Raw genomic sequence first — 18,236 nt, forward strand, 5'->3', positions numbered from 1 at the left:
GAACCAGGGTATTTTACAGACTGGAGCATTATATGAGATATTACCATATTGACAGACTGACCGTATTACACTATTACAATATTAAACTATTATTAAACTATAACACTATTAGTTTAATTACACTTATCGCTTACACTATTACACTATTACGAAAACTATTACTGCGGTATATTCAATTTCTACCAACTAGAATTTAGTTACCGGGTCAATCGGTAATTCCCTATTTTTAGGGATTATAACCGAATTGTTTTCAGTTGTTAAAATTTCTTGGATTAACAATGCAAGTATGTAACGATTAAAACGCCATATTTTCAATTTTGATCATCATGTTACAGCTAGAATATTTCTTGGCAATTTTTTTTTTTTTTTGAACATGATATCACATTTCATTAGGTAAATCACACGCTTTGTTTCTTAATGTATGAAAGTATTATATGTAACAAAATATGCTCATTTCCGTGTGAACGATCCTTTCATAAAAAAAAACACAACAAATGAAATGATGATTATTGAACAAAGATATTTTTTTTTGTAAATCATCAATTTTTTTACACAAAGATTAACCGCGTGACTTTGAGTCACAAAATATCTCATTATGACTTAATTCACATAATACAAACATCCCGCCTTTTAGTTCAAAAAAAAAAAATAATTTACTTATGAAAAAAAACATAAACATTGGTACCTTATTAAGTAGTAATGAATGCATTTTCGGGCATATGCGAATAAAATGATCATGGAATAATAATAATTAAATTATCAGATTTTTTTTTTTTTGATCTACAAACGAGTAACAAAGACGTAATAAATGATTTTCCGAATTCCTTTTGAAACATGACCAAAATTTTTTTTTCGATGCATTATTGCATAAGCGATTTAAAATGTATTTATTGTGTAAAATGTGTAACTAAAAGATCAAAGGAAATTTATTATCTTTATTTTATCAAAAAAATCAAAAAAAGAAACTAATCTTATCTTGATTTTCGTGCATGTTTCAATATAAACATTTATTTTTAAAACATTTACTACTATAAAAGTAAATAAATCAAAGTAGTTTTTTTTTATTTATTTTCATTCAAAATGATTGATTTATAAAAATATCCATGTTTTTAATTTCTTATTTTAGTCTTATATCCTCCATAAATCATTTGATAGTACGTCATATGTCATATGGGATACTTTGAGAACAATCTTATGACCTTAAAAAATATATATTTCATTCTCGTAATATTCATTCCGATACGCGCCCAATAAATTACATTCCATTTAATTATAAATTAAATTAATTGGAATTTGAAATAATAAAACTCAGGATTGACTCAGTTACTATTAACCGATTGAAATTTCGCTCTTGTCCGTTATTATATAAGTTTATAAGTAACATTGCATTATTGTTTATTTATTTTGAAAGGATTTTTTTTTCCCACAAATATTAAATCATAATTAATGGCGCGATTTTTCCTGAAAAAAATATATTTCAGTTATATAGAAATTATTAAATGTTTAAGGTAAGAAAAGGTTTTTTTAAAAAAATAAAGAAAGGAATTCAAAAGACATTCTCTAGACATTCTCATGACCAATCATTTAGCATTCTCTTTATTATTATAAAAAAAAAAGAAAAAAATCTTACAAGATTTTCAACGAAAAAAAAATTTTTAATGGCTTAGTTTTCATTAGTTTCATTAAAATATATTTGTAAATAAATTTGTAATTTCTTTATATTTAATTATCGAATAAGAATAATTTAAAAGAGAACGTGTATTGAAAACAATAGAAAAAAAAACAAAGAATTATTTGTTCAGAAAAAAAAAAAAATTTTTTTGTTTTTTTTTTTCACAAATATTTACGCCAAAAAATCTCTACGAAAATCGGCGATAAATTTGAAATGAGTTTTCACCTTGTGTTTAAAGTTTCCGGGTAAAAAAAAAGAGGATCATAATAAATCATTTTTTCTTTTTTTTTATTTTCAAGTAATACAAAAATGGCAAAAAAGGTATAAACAGTTTCACATTTTCTATATTTTCTTCATTCCCCCACATAAAAATTTCCAAAACCTTCCAAAACTTTTTTTTTTTTTTTTTTTTTCATTCAAAGATCTAGTGAAACATTTGTTGTTATTTTCATGCATATTAATTGCATAATTTTTAAAGAATTTTTTTTTAAAAAAATTTATTTTAAATAATTATTAATTTTGTATAATGTTATTATAATGTATGTAATAATTATGCATAACTTACAATACTTACAATACTTAAAATAATATCATCGTAAAATTAGATTGATTTGATAAAAGATTAGATTCTTTTGATTCTTTTGATAATTTTATTTCTTTTATAGTAAAAAAGGGGAGAATGATGATAAATAAACTTTTTGTATCATTTAATGACCTTTTTCTCCCCCACGCCCCACATAAACAAATTACTAAATTTGTAAGAAACCTAAAAAGCTGATCTAACTATTTTATATATTTATTTAACTTGTTTCTTGCCAAGAATTCTAATTTCCTAAAAACGATTTCATTTACCTGCCAAGAAATTCTAAACTCATCATATTGGTACTCTAAGAACATGCATTCTAATTTCCATTTTCCAACGGTATTCGAATTCCAGATATTTGTAACATAAAAAATATTATATTAGTATGATTGTATTACATTTTCCTAAAAAATTTTATTAAAAAAAAAAAAAAACAATTACGTACATTATGCATATCTAAAATTCCTAAAAATTTTGCTAGAAAAAAAACTTTGTCCATAATAATTACGTACATGTACTTTATGCATATCCGGATTCCGCGCTTCAACTGTTTCAACTTGAAGTATTTTTCAAATTTTGAAATTTCTAAATAGTTCTAACTGTCGTAAATTACTCCATCACTTTCATAATTTATCAATAAATAATTTTTTACCGCCTCTCTAATTATAGGAATAAATGTTTGTTAAATATGTAAAATTATATTCAAAATTATAATGAATCATTTACAACATTTTCTTTGCTACTAGACTATCATGAAAACTATTAGAACTATTAGAAATTTTTAAAAGACCTTTCTTGGGATAAAAAAAATCTATAAAAAAAAGTTCCACTTATTACATATTCCGCCAGACGATGAAATGTATCGAATTGCCTTACGCAATAATTTGATATTACTTCAATTAATTTTCTATAAGGATGAATTTTTTTTACTACAGTAGTAAAAATCTATTCTTTAATTTATAAATATAGTTTACATAACAAAAGCATCATCTCGCACTATCTCGCACTTTAATTAGATTAAAGTAACTCATGCGTTCAGTTCATCAAAATAATCGTTTGTAGAGAGATATTTCTTTAGCGGTGCTCTTTTCTGAGACCACATACTTATGAACAATTTCCATTAGGTTCGTCTCAATCGCATATTAAAGAGGGGATGAGCACTTATAGAAAGCAAGTTATTTATAAAAAACTATATAACTTTGAAACTGAACCAGAATGTACACTTATGAAGGGTGTACGTATTGTGTGCACTTAGAGAATGTACACTCACTGATGGTATATAAAAATATCGACCTTATGAGGATCAACAATCTTAATTAGCTGGCCTAAATTAAAGGCTTTTATTAATTCTGGCCTGAATTATGTATTCACTTTTCTTCATATGTATGTCAATTTTTTACACTAAGAAATATTTGGTTTAGAATGACATTAAACCGGTGAGCATGTCCCTTGATTATCAAACATAATAATTCGTGATCCGTGAGAAGTTTATTTATAATTTCGGTGTATTTATGTTTTTTATTAATAATTTGCATTACGCCGGAAAATGTGTAAGTTTTTTATTATTAATTGGGAATCTGGCATTACGCCGGAAATATGCAATCAATAACTTGGCTTCTATTAATCTTAAATGATGCTTCTTGATGAGACAAATTCAACAAACTAAATTTCCATCTTTTTTACTCACTAAATAACGAGTTATCTTTAAAAATGTCAAATTTTTAAATTTTCATTTTTTCCAAATTCAAAATTTTCAGCTCTTAGGAAAATAGTTTTAATATTTAAAAAATTTACCGGACTTTTAACATATATTTTTTATGCCTATAATATTAGTTTTTACATTATATTTTAACAATTGGTACTTGGTAAAACTCCAGATCATCCATATATTGATGAATTTTTGCAGTCGACTCATGGATCACGAATTAATTAATTTTTAAGTTAATCCATAATTTCGTTAATAAAGAACGTATGGCTCAAGCACTAGTTAATGAAGAGATTAGGAAACAAATTTCTGATAAGGAAGACAATATCTATAGCCCAGAAAGTAAGTCTACGATAATGAAATCGGCGAAGATAAAATCTTTTTCTGCAAAACAAATTTCAGAATTAAAGTGGTGATATTGATTATCTTGTCTAAGCTATATATTAGAATGTAACAAATCGCATTAATGGGGATTGGACAAATTATGCAACAAATCACTGGGGTATTGGAAAAACTGAAAATTTGTCCCAATCATTTTAGCTGTAATGTAAACCCATGGTAGGATAAAAAATGGTTAAAAGTTTTTTTTTAATTCAAAATAAATACTAAATAATTCATTAAAATATAGGCTGATCTTAAAACTTATTAAATGATGAATTAAAAGAATAAAAATGAATATTTACAAGAGAAAAATGATAGAATAAAAGGACAAAAAAAAAAGAATACCAAACAACTCACAACGAAAAAAAAAACGAAAGTAATGAAAAGTTATATCATCCAATTAAAATATATCTCTTTAATCATATATTATGAAAAAAAAAAATATGGTTATGGAAGAATGCATATTGCATAGTGGTATTTGATTGTTTAAAAGAGTGTATAAATTAATATGTCAAATAATTCATATCATAATGTCACGATAAATATAAGCTCGAAATTAGTAATGTAAAATAAAAGGAATACTATATTAAAGTAAAAAAAAAAAATTCGAAAATATGAAATAAGCTCCATTTTTTTAATGACCCGCATCTTTTGCATATTAGAGAATTGAAAGTCATTACTTCCCTAATAAACAAATATATATAATAGATAAATTTTCATATTTCAAACCTTTCACTTCAACAAATTCCTTTATGATGATCGAATGTTTTTTTTTTACGCGCTTCTTTCTCGTAGGAGTCGTGTTTTACGTTCTTTTTTCTTCCTTAGTCGTCCAAGTTGACATCTTCCAATGACTTCATAAACATCTTTTTGCCAACTTGTTGTTTAAGCTCATCGTTTTCCTTTCGTAGTAATTGATTCTCCTTCGTGATTTGTTTGTATTGAGTCTTTTTTTAATTCCCAAACATCCAAAAAAGTGAAATGCAGCAAATGTCAATGAAAAATGAAAAAGAGTACCCACATATAAACTTCTTATGTGATCTTTAATAGAAAGCACCCGATTTACCTTTAAATCCTCATTTTCCTCCTCCAGTAACGTAAGCTCAGTCTGCAAACTCATCCTTCGTTGTGTGATCTCCAGGATCTGTTTTGTGAGCTCATGCCTATCATCTACTTTTTTTGACTGATAAAAAAAAAGGGTGAAAAATAGTTTAATCAAATTTCATAATTAAAAATTAAAACTTAAATATTTATTTACGTACTTTATCGGTAAAGAGTAATTCCAATGATGATCGACTTTCATTAGAAGAACTTGTTGACATTCTTCGATCAGAATCTGATTTTTCAGAAATTTCAATAGTTAATCTTGTGATCTCTAGATTTGCAAGACTAAGTGCATCTTCAAGCTGAGCAACTCTTTCTAAAAAGCGAGCACGTTCTTCAGCAAATTCTTCTGCTAGCGTTTCACGTTCACGATTTGTTTGTTCTGCCAACTATAAAAATAAAATAAAATTTAAATTTTTTTTTTTAACAATATTAAAAAAAAATCATCAGTTTTTTACCTTTGTTTGCCATTCCTTGAATTCTTCTTCCTTAGATACTAATTGATCTGCCATCCCCTGCATTTGGTCTGAGATCAAAAATTATAGTTTGAGTAACTAGGACAATAGAATTATGAAACAAGTTCATTTATGAAACACGTTACCCCGAAGTGATTTATTTTCATCTTCAATATCATTAAACCTTGTTTTTTCTTGAGCAATTTCGTTATTCAAAAGATCAAGTTTCGCATAAGCTGATCTGAGAGCTTTACTCTAATTGATATACAAGAGAAAAGTTAATTAAGGGTTAAGAATCGAAAGATACCAAAATAGTTCTAGTTAAAACGCAGAAATAAATCTCAAAGTTACACAACGTAGCGTAACATTGGTCAACAGTTATGCGAGAACGGAGGGAAAATATTATATTCTTTTTACGATAATCCTAGATAAAACAATCGGTTCTTTTTCATATCAACTCACCTTATCTTTAAAAGCCTTATAAAGCTTTGTAATATATTCTTTAAGTCTTTTTGGTTCATCCTTTTTTAAAAAGCGAATAAATTTTTAGAAATTAATGTAAAATAAAAAAAAAAGTTAAAAAATTATGATAAATAAAAAAAAATTATTTCTTTTCTTTTTTTTGTTACATACTTCAGTACCAATTACAGCTGCATAGTCAGCAAAATCTTCTTCACGCTTAGTAGGAGCGTTTGTAGTATTTCTTCTGAATAGACCTCCAGTTCGCATTTTTGAAAATAAGACAAAAATTTAATATGGAGAATGATAATAATAATAGGTTTTGCTAAAATGAGAAAAAAAAGAGATTGTTAATTTGAGATGTTGAATAAGTTAACAAAATATACAAAGATATCGGAGTTTTCGGTATTACTTTCTTATTTCGTTAAGATTTGTTTATAACACAAAAAAAGTCACTTGCCCAAAGACGGTTTTATTTAAAAAGGTTCGTTAAAAAAAAATTCGGTACAAACAAAAAAAAAAAGGAAAGAATAGGGAAAAAAAAATCGATTTTTCTGTTCAAAAAAAAGAAAAAGAGGATAGCCAATTTTAATCAAGATTTTTTTCGAATATAAATAAGAACGAAATAAAATTCGAAAAGAAAACAGAAAACGTAAAAAGTTAAATTTTAATAAAAAAGGACAAAAATTGAATGAAAAAATCGAAAAAAAATAAAAAAAAATTATGAAAATGGAAATTTAGTATCAAACTAATTTTCAGAATGATTTTTTTTTAAACGTTGAGAAGAAAAGAAGTTGAAAAGATTGGTGATAACAACCCCTAGTCTTTTTATGTTTGTTACATAAATATATTTTTTTGGTTAACTTAATAAAGTAATGAATCTAATGCTAATTAGTGTGTAATGTAAAAGATAATATTTACATAGCCGCAGAAATTAAAAGAAACTCCCTTGTCTTAAAAATTATATATATATTTTTTTTTTAACAAAAACTCCTTTGCATCAACCCCTATCTCATTTTCTTCAATAGATTCTTTTTTTTGTTAAGATCTTCTTTTTTTGAAATTTCTTGTAACATTTTTTCTTTATTAGACCCTTGTAAATCGGAATAGATTTACAATTAATTACTTTTAAAAATGATTAACCGCAGTTCCTCTACACGGTTTTTTTTACGCGTTCAACTCAAAAAACAATAGGAAAGAAAAAAGCTTTTTGAAAAGGACTCTTCAGCCATGGCTTGGTTCTTTTGAAAGAAATTTTGAATCGTAAGATTTTAATAATATCATATCATATAAAAAAAAAACAAACATTTCATATAAAGTTAAATTCTTGTGCGACATACATGTTCTCCTTTTGGTTGACAGTGCGTTTCTCCCTTCTATAGTATTTTCATATTACAGTATTACGTTAATTACGTTAATTACGTTAATTATACGCGACAATATCATCATATATCCCATATGCCATATGGTGATACAACTATACTAATAAATCTTTATTTCTAAAAATAATATTAAGGTGATTTTGAATAATGGCTTTGAAATTTTTTTTGTTTAAATTTAAATTACCAAAATTACACAACAAAGCATCTTTTTTATTGGTACTTACATAAAATTATAATACTTTTAATAGTTTGTATAATACATACATATAATACATATTACATATGATGTAAATTATAAATTTACTAATCCAAATATGTTGGAGATCATTTTATTTTTAGTTTATTACAAAAGGCGTTCGCATGACTAAATTATGACTTAGCTTTTACTAAAATTTAGATTGTAAACTTGTTTTTTTTTATTCCCCTCCCACTTCCCGATTCAGTTTAAAGTATTGTTTCATCGGGTCAATGCGAAATCAATCATATGAAATCAAATACGAAATTATTATTTTTAGTTTGTTTATGACATGATACATCCCGGTTTTTTTCAATAATGTCATATTCTTTTACTTACAAAGACTAAGTTTATACTTTAACTGATTCATGCATTGTCAAGCGATTTTTTGCCATTAGCGGCTCGATTGGGAGTAAATGGTATGAAATCTTATATACTGCGCTATATATAATCTAGTCCCTTATTATCAACTTTCTTTTTTCAACAATAAATATAATGTCAAAAGTTTAGTTCCATATTTCTCTAATTATGAAATATAATACATACTGTGGTTTTTTATTTTATTTCTGGTTGAATTTTAACTGGAATGATTTTGATTATGCTTGGATTGTAAATTTTTAAGAAAAGCTCAAAAAAAATCCTTTAAAAATTTTGCAATCTTAGATGTATTTCTTATTTTGCAAAAAAGGGTAACTTCTAGTTATACCTATCACTCATTTTGTTATAAAAGAGTTATTAGATTTGGCAGCTTAATATTCATTTCAAGTCTTTAATTCAGGTATCTAATCTTTATTATTAATAAAGAATTATTAGTTTTGGAAGAAAAATTATAATATCTTTTTTTTCTTTAAAAATATAAATATCATAGGATTTTAATTAAAATGTTTTTACTTTTTACTTATAAAATATATATATTTTTAAAATAAATTAAAAAAGAAATATACTTACAATTTTTATAATTCCTTTAATTTCACAAACTTTTACAATATGCCTAAAGGTTATTTTACAATAAGTGAATTTGATTAAAATAAATGCATTATATAAACTGCAAATTTATAAGTAAACAATAACAAGAGAATTTCAAAGCATTAAATAAACTTGTTATATAACCAATATTTATTATATATAATATCTTTAAAAAATAAAATCAATAATAATTATAAAGTATTAATTAATATTGATTTAATAAAAAAAGTCATCTGGATTTTTATCATAAACTGTAAATTAATAAAATTGGTATTAATTAAATTTGTTATACTATGATAAAGAAAATTTTATATTTATTACTTTTAAAAAAAATTTGAAAAAACTTTTTTTTTAAGAAAAAAAAGATGATTTATATATATGTTTTTTTTTAAAAAAAAAATTTTTACAAATATATTAAATATTAATACAAATGTTTAATTTATTATTATAATAAATATTATTAGTTTTAAAAAAAATTGATTATATATCTTTCTTTTCTTTATATATATATATTTCAATTAAAATATTTTACTTATAAACTAATTAAAAATTAAATAGAATAATTAATAGTTATTTTAAAAAATATATTAATTAAATACATATAACCATATATTATTTATATTAATTATAATTATTTATAATTAGATTGTTAAAATTTAAAATTTTAAATAAATAGCTATATAAATATAAAATTAAATAAGTGCTAATCTCAAATTTATTAATATTTTATATATTTTATTTTTGAATAAATTAGTTATAATAGCATTTCAATTAAAGATTAAAGATAATTAATTGATCAGTTATTTACTATAGTTTATAGTTAAAATTTTCTTTTACAACTCTAATAAAAAATTATTATATTAACCTTTTAAATAAATATTAAAAATATTATTTGTCTAATTTACTATCACTGGTAAAAAAATGATTTATCCTACACATATCTTACACATATTGGGTATTCAAAATGTAGAAAATCATACACAAATAATACACATATCATACACATATCGGGTACTAATATATATATCATACATATATCAGGTACCTGATAGGTATACTATATATATAAGTACCCGATATGTGTATAATATGTGTATTATTTGTGTATGATTTTCTACATTTTGAGTACCGATATATGTAAGATATGTGAGGAGTGTAGATATGTAGATATTTTTTTACCAGCTGTATAAAATTAAAATATTATTAGTTATTTAATTTTTACTTGGTTTATTAAAAACTGTTAAACTAACTTTATTTTTTTTTTACTTATTTTAATAATCAAAAATTTTAAAAAAGTAAAATTATTTTAAAATAACAGATAATTACAATTATATTAAATATTTTACTAGTAAATTTTATTATAAATTATAAATTAATTTTTTTTTTATTATTATTATTATACTCAAAAAATCAGTAATATTCAATTATAAATTATGATTTTTTTTTTTAATATTATATTTAAAAAAAGCAGTAATCTTTATTTAAAGAAGAATTTATAAAACTACATCTTAAATAAAATAAAATCATATTCTACCCATTTACAGATATATAAAGAGCAATCAGAATTATCTGACCACTCACTTTTCAAGTTGAAAAAATTTACATATATATAATATAGCAATAATAAAAATTTAAATTAAATACATTTATTATATTTTTGTTTAACTTTCTAATTCTATAAGATATACTATTGATAGATTTTTTATAATATTCTGGAAGAATATCTTTCAAGTATTAATATATCTTTAATAAAGTATATTTATTAGAAATTTAATAAAAATATGCAAGTATAATGTTGAAAAAGTATTATACTATAATATTGTATATTAAATATTAATTACAGGTATAATACTAGTTAAATAAAGAAATTTTGGGTTATCAAATTTTAGATAAGTACTAAGATAAATTAGAAATTGATATTTGCTTGAAATTTGATAAGTTATATCAGGTTATTATCATATAATTGATTGTTGTTTATATATCAAATGATATTTAGCTTATAAAATCCAATATTTATAAAGAATAATCAAGTAAGTTTTAAGTTTTTTTATAAGATTACCTGATAGATTTCTGTTATTTATACTTTTTAAAATTAAGCATCACATAATTTTAAGAAAAATTCTTAGAAATTTTTCTTAATACTATTAAATTTAAAGTTTAATTAACAATAATTAAAATTATTATAATATATTTTTGGAGATTACTGATTCTTAGTCTATTTTTCACTAGCCAAATTTAAACTTTATTAATAGTTTAACTAAAGTAGTTTTAGAATTTTTTTTTCTTTATAGTAAAATTTTGAAGTTAAATTTTAAAACAAAATTTTTTTAATTTTGAAAATATCAATATTTGGAATATTACAAATTATCTCTAATATATATTTTGCGGTTTCAGTTCTAATAATAATAAAATTATAGTTATGAATATTCTCTAATCAAATAAAGGTTATAAATTTCAGCATTACCTTTTATTTTCATTTTTAAAGTAGACAATTGAAACTTCTTTAAAAAATGAATTTCTTTTAACAAAATAACTATTAATATTTTATTTTTTTCTTTTGTAAATGGTCAGAAATTATGTATATATATATAAGAAATACTAATATTTTTAAAATAATATTTTTATAGATTTTAGATGTCATTTCAAAATAACAAGTTAAAAAAATTTTTTAATTTAAATAAAAGGTATATAGATATATATATATTAAACTTTTATTTTCTTTTATTTATAAGTTCTAAACTTATTAGATCACTCTTGATCCAGTAAGAGGTATGCCAGAAATCAGCTGATTTCTTTTAATTAGTAGCTTAACTCCACCCATCTGATTGAAATCTGATTGGCTAAAAAAATTATTATTATTAAATATTTTATATATAATAATTAGTATTATATAATTATCTTAATTCTAGTAATTCAATTTAAATAAACTTTTTTTTTATTTTGTAAATCTAGATTTTTAAGCTAAATAAGAGTTATAAAATATATTAAAATTGGATTACTAAAAGTCAAGATAATTGCATTATAATAATTATTAATATAATATAAATACTATTATCTTGGCTTCTAGTAATTCAATTTGAACAAACTTTTTTTTGTTTTATAAAACTAAATTTGTAAAATTAAATAGAAGCTATAAATTTAAAATAATTTTATTAAAATTGGATCACTAGAAGTTAAGATAATTGCATTATAGTAATTATATATAAAAATAATATTTATATTTAGATATAACCTTCTCAGTATAACCAACAAAAAATCTCAGATATGTGATATAAAATGTAGCATATTTTGATTGGTTAATCTTGTGTAATATTTAACTTTAAAAAAAGTAAAAATATTCACTAAAAAATTCAAAAACTTTTGATATTTAAGTAATTTGTAAAAAGTCAATAGAAATAAATTTTTTAAATTTTAAATAATTTTATTAGATTTTATTAAATAATACTGTAAACAATACAGAAAAATTTTTACTTTATGTATTTATGAGATAAAAAATTTTTTTTTTTCTTTGTTTTTAAAATTCTTTGTATAACTTATAAAATAATATATATCTAACTAAAAATATATAAGTTTGTGATATTTATATAAAAAACATCAAAATATATAAAATTAATATATATAAATTACTTTAATACTTATTAAAATAAACTTTAAAAATTTCAAAGAAATATAAATTATTAATATTTATTGTTTATAATATATATAATAAAAATAATAAAAAGAAATAAATAAAAAAAAATAGTATTTGTATAATATAAGTTTCTAAGGTTTTCCAAAAAATAAAATGTATAAAGAAATAGGGAAATAGGTAAACAGGCAAATTAATATTTAACATAAGAAAAAAAATATTTATTTATATTGCATCAAATGTAACTATATTATGAATTATATGCCTGAGTTTTTTTTTGTTGATTATACTGAAAAAGATTATCACTTACACAAAAGTCATATTATCAAAAATTTTTTGGTGGTATTCTTGGAGAATTGCAAGTTTCTATAAATCATGAGATAATCAGCAAGAATAGTTAATTTATTTGATAAACAGTCAATTATATAGCATTTATAAGAAAATTTTGGATAGACTTATCTACTAATTATGCAGTATCAGTATCAATTAAAAAATCTGGATATGCCTGTCTATTAATTATGCAGTGTCAGTATCAATCAAAAAATATTATAATATATAATGATTAAACTTTATTATATATATTGTCGAACACTATTTTTTGAGATCTCGTACAAAATTCTGACAGTCAAAATCTAAATGGTACGAAATTACTACTACGAGAATTATGCAGAGTCGCACGATATGTTTGACTAGCATTAGAGTTCGGGATTTCGTACCTGTCAGAATTTCGTACCAGACCCATTTTTTTACATTATAACAGATAATGCCAGATATATTTTGCAGTATATTAAATTATTCTGAAGCACTTTAGCAATTACGTATTTAATGTTATTTTTAGATAAACCTGTTAATATAGTTATTAATGAAAAAGTTTTAACTCTTCCTATCATAATCCTACTATCCATATTAATGTTACTGGAAAAGACTATAAATCTTTTGAGTTCTTTTAATTTTTTTTTGAAAAGTTTTTTCTGAAATGTTAGGAAGTTGTTTCTGCACATTATCATTAACTAAAAACTAAAATGCCAAATCTTTATGATTCAATAATCTATAATGATCATACCTTTTCTTTATTGCTTTCCTAAAATCAAAGTAATAGTAAAGAACATATTGCGTTATCTTTTTTAGTTGGTCTTCACTAATAACAATTTTTACAGGTTGAAAAGTAAAAAATCAGGTATCAATCAGTCACTAATTAGGCAGTTTACTAACTTTTAATCCAATAATCAAAAAAGGGTAAAATATAGCTTATTGGAATCGTCTCAATAAGATGAATTTAATGGTAGTAAAATTGCATTTCTAGAATTAATAGTTAATAAAAAATTAAATAAAATATAAATGATATATTTTTATTTTTATATGTTACTTAATTTCTCAACATGTATTGACCCTAAAAATGTAATTTTACTACCATTAAATTCAGCTTATTAAGACGATTTCAATGAGCTATATTTTATCTCTTTCTGATATTTATTCTATAGATTGAGAAAGATATTTGAGTCATTGTTTGATTCAGAGGTAGGTTCAGTTTGCAAAATTTCTTCATTTTTAAAATCGATAATAGTCAACTCTTTAATCAGTCTTTGCAATGTAGAGGATTAATTTCGATTAATTGGTTTCTTAGTTTTCTTTATCTTTTTACTAGAAGTAGATATAAAGCTGAAAGGCATTTTATATGATTCATTACTATCTTCCCTAGTACATTTTTACTAGTTTGTAAATTCTTTTATAAGCATTTTATTATTGTTATCTACGTTCTTAGGAGCTGTTTGATTTTGCAATCCTTTTAAAAGATTTTAAGAGAGAAAAGTTTTGATATTTTTATTATCTTACCCCTATTTAATTAATTACGTCGTATTTATTAAGCAATTAATTATTTATTTATTATAAAATTATTATGAATTAATTACAGTTGTCAAAATACATTATGTCTGTCAAAATAAATTTAATTAGTATTTTATCATTTTGATGAAAAGTATAATTTTTATTACAACTATTATAAGAATAACTCGACTCATCATCTACCAAATACTTTTTAAGACACTTTTGGTGAAAAATGTGTCTAGTACAGAAACCTAAAGTAAATTCTTTGATTATGGTAAGTTTAAGTGTATAATATCTTTTCCACATAATAGGCACAGATCTATTTTTGAAATATTAGTATTTTCACTAGGAGAAGAAAAAGCATTAACTTTACTAACAAAATATTGCAAGAGCTTCAATATGTGATTTATCTATATTGCCTATTTAATCAGCTAGAAAATAAGGTATTAGAACAGTTATGAGAAGAAAAAATGATTTCTTTTTATAACACTTGTAAATATTATAGAAGAAAATATTTTCCAGATCTTTACTAGCAATTACACATTGCATTTCGTTATTCATTAATCCTTTGCAAATTAATAAAAGTAATGAAGGATTAGCATACATATCTTCAACTTCATATGTGAAATATTGATTGCTGAAAAAAATATCTATACCTGAATATTGTTTTGTTAACATGATAGTAATATGCCTGAAGATATGATGCAAAAATAAATGCAAATCAAGTTGAAAAAAAATCATATAAATCATACGTTACATAGTAGTAAGAGTTTTTTAATATTATACTGCGCAATTTAGGTGATGTGATCTTGCTTTAAGTTTCAATATATATGTAGTAATATAGCATTAGCTAAAAGTAAGATTAGCCAAATTATTATTATATTACTTTACATATATAAAAATACATCAAAAATTGACTCCAAACCTCTTTAACATATATGCAAATATTACACTTTATTCTGTGTCTGAAATTCATACTTTTTGCTTCTTACATTTTAAAATTGAGAAAATATATAATTATATTATTGAATTATTTAACAGTGAACACTTTCAAGATGTTTTATGAGTTCATAAATATTATTGAAAGCATTATTACAATAAGGACAATTGGCTTGAACTTGAGAAAGTCTTGAAGGTGCTGGTAGTATCTAATTAATAAATCCATAAATATATTAATAATAGAGTTTATAGTATAAAAATAAAGAAATAAAGAAACAAGAAATAGCAACATACTGGATCAATAATTCTATTAATTAAAGATATATCCAATACAAAACCTGGCAAAATATTTTCACCGCTAATATCTTTCCATCCAGGATTACTACATCTTCTACCTTTCCTATATATGTAAATTTGCTTATGTTGAGGATCGATTAGCCAGCCAAGTTGGACTACCATACTTTGTGTTATGAGTTTTTCTTTAAATCTTTTATCAACTTCTCTGAATTTTGGATTATCTGTATCTACTCCGATATCAGCAACTTCAACAAGAAATATAGGGGTGAATAAAGCACTCTGGAAGGACCAAGCCTGTTCATTAGTCAGCTGAAGGACTATATATTGGAATATAAAAGTAATGTCTGATATCCTAATTATTGTTATATGATTAATAATAAAATTGAATTTACCGCAATGATATAGTAAGCTCAACGCGCCACATCGAGTTTGTATGTTCCAATTACGAAGTTGAGCAGCAATTTCTGCAACCACTTGTTCTTTACAGTACGGTATTTGTAACATGGGTATTAATTTTCTGTTTTTGTCAAGCTCAAATAGGTTAACAGGATGTCCATTAATTTTCAAAATATTATTTTTCAGCTGGTTGTTGATATACTCAAACTCTTTAGAAGTATAGAAACATTCAAGGTTTAAATTATCAAGATCTATTTCAGTATTTCTTGATTATAAACTTTAGGTGTTTCAGCCGTATTTTGTAAGTGATGTTTTATAAGTAGAGAATTTAAGGATAAAAAAAAATTTCTCATGTTAAATACAGCTCCATCATTTTATTGATTGATTCTATTGATCAAATTGTTTTTCTATCTGCCCAAAAACAGAAAATAGATCAAGAATATTTTACCTTTAATGAACTTTATTTTTTGGAGATTCTTCTATTTTTTAATACTTTTTAAACTTGAAAAAAAGTAACAGGAGTTGAAATTTATTGGAAAAGTAAGAAGAAAAGAAATATAAAAATTTTTTTTCTGTCATACCTGAACGATTGGATCATTTCAATTGAATTTCACATGACTTAGTATTAGTTATAAAATCTTATATAAATTAATGTTTTGATTTATATCAAAAGGGTATGTAGATGGACGATACTGTCACAAGAAATTAATTGTTAGATGAAAATTACATTTTACAATACTGCATGTAAAAAAAGTGCTAAAATTTAAGATCATGACCTGTAGTCAATATTCTGATATTACTACTTTTTTATATAACACTTTATTAATAAGTGATGAGTTAACATAAGTTAATTTATACTTGATTTATGTTAATTTTCTTTCATATTTTTTTTTATTTTCTGTTAAAACAATTAAGAAAATTCTAGTAGGTCAATATTTTAAATTTTAAAAAAATAAATAATTTTAAGTTCATATAAAGAAATATAAAATTTAATTTTCTTGTTTTTTAAAAAAAATCCTACAATCATTAATATTATTAATTATGAAATTCTCTTCTGTAGGCCATAATCCCATTATAATTGGCTATTTTTACATTGATTAGTCAAATACTGGTCAATTATATGACCACTTATATGACCTAAAAAACAATCAGTCTTGACAGTACAGTTTGAATGAGTTGATGGTAGAATACTTTTCAGCTTTTGCACAATCCTGTTGATTCTACAAATGCAAAGACTTATTTATAAAAAAAAATAATAAATTATTAATTTATAATTTCTTCATGAGACCAATATTACTCAAGTCTATTTAGCAATAAAGATACTTTCTTATCAGCAAGATGGAACTGTAATAATATTGTCTTAAATCTGGTACTAAATGTTCCAAACTCTTCACCAAATATACCACCTATGATAGCAATTGCTAATTTGATGCCAAGTATTACAATTTCTTTTGGATTGGCACCAGTACACCACTTAGTTTTCAACTAGCAGATTTTGTTAACAGAGGTTCATTAGCTTCCTTGGTGATATTAACAGTATTCCTTGTATAGCAGCTGGTATGCAAGACTACCAGATAACTATCCCTGCAAATTTATTTTTTATACCTGGAGGTGTTTCTACTTTTGGAGTACCAAATAATTTCAACATTGATTTATGGGCTGGCTATATGGCAACAAGCTTTGTATTATTCAGTGTGTATTGCTTTCATGCTCTTCTGATATATTATTATCAGTATTTACTAATTTTTTTACATTTTTAGTAATAATATCTAATGCTATTCCTGAAAGACAGCTCAAACATCCACTTCCTTTTGAAAAATTCAAGATCAAAGTTTATTTACCAGAAAAGTTATAGCTCAAATATCACTTTCAGTACTTTTAATAATTTAGTATTGAACTACAATAATGATAAATAAGGAGGTTGTAAAGAATTTGAAGATATCATAATTTTACATATACATTTCCTTCCTATTGTATTTGCTGATGCTTGAAAAAGCATATTTTTCAAAAAGTTAATTGTAGCCATGATTAGTGCAACAAAATGAAAATTTTCTGATTATCAAAAATTACATAGCAAATAATCCTCACTCAAAATTTATACTGCATGGCTTTTGGTATTTATCAAGTAAAGCATACTAAAATTTCATCAAATGTAGCCTTCGCATAACGTGTCCTATAAAAATTCTAATTAAACGCACTGGCCACTTCTA

General features: G+C 23.3%; 2 protein-coding genes across 2 annotated transcripts; one reads left to right on the top strand and one right to left on the bottom strand.

The window, feature by feature from the left end:
• Window positions 1-4,728: 4,728 nt before the first annotated feature.
• OCT59_008771 (uncharacterized protein) lies at window positions 4,729-7,155 on the bottom strand. Its single transcript, XM_066133122.1, has 8 exons — window positions 6,772-7,155; window positions 6,534-6,684; window positions 6,363-6,422; window positions 6,047-6,155; window positions 5,904-5,971; window positions 5,604-5,834; window positions 5,408-5,524; window positions 4,729-5,288 (listed from the first exon to the last, which is right to left on the bottom strand). Exons 2-8 carry the CDS (start codon window positions 6,627-6,629, stop codon window positions 5,166-5,168), a joined length of 804 nt encoding a protein of 267 aa, XP_065999601.1. The 5' UTR covers window positions 6,630-6,684; window positions 6,772-7,155; the 3' UTR covers window positions 4,729-5,165.
• Window positions 7,156-17,585: 10,430 nt separating this feature from the next.
• OCT59_008772 (uncharacterized protein) lies at window positions 17,586-17,881 on the top strand (the record flags this gene model as incomplete). The annotated part of the gene is made up of 2 exons (XM_066133123.1): window positions 17,586-17,718; window positions 17,787-17,881. The coding sequence occupies 2 exons, from the start codon at window positions 17,586-17,588 to the stop codon at window positions 17,879-17,881; spliced, it is 228 nt and encodes a 75-aa protein (XP_065999602.1).
• Between the last annotated feature and the right edge of the window lie 355 nt (window positions 17,882-18,236).

Source organism: Rhizophagus irregularis, chromosome 17 (assembly GCF_026210795.1).
Source record: "Rhizophagus irregularis chromosome 17, complete sequence".
Classification (NCBI taxonomy): Eukaryota; Fungi; Glomeromycota; class Glomeromycetes; order Glomerales; family Glomeraceae; genus Rhizophagus; species Rhizophagus irregularis.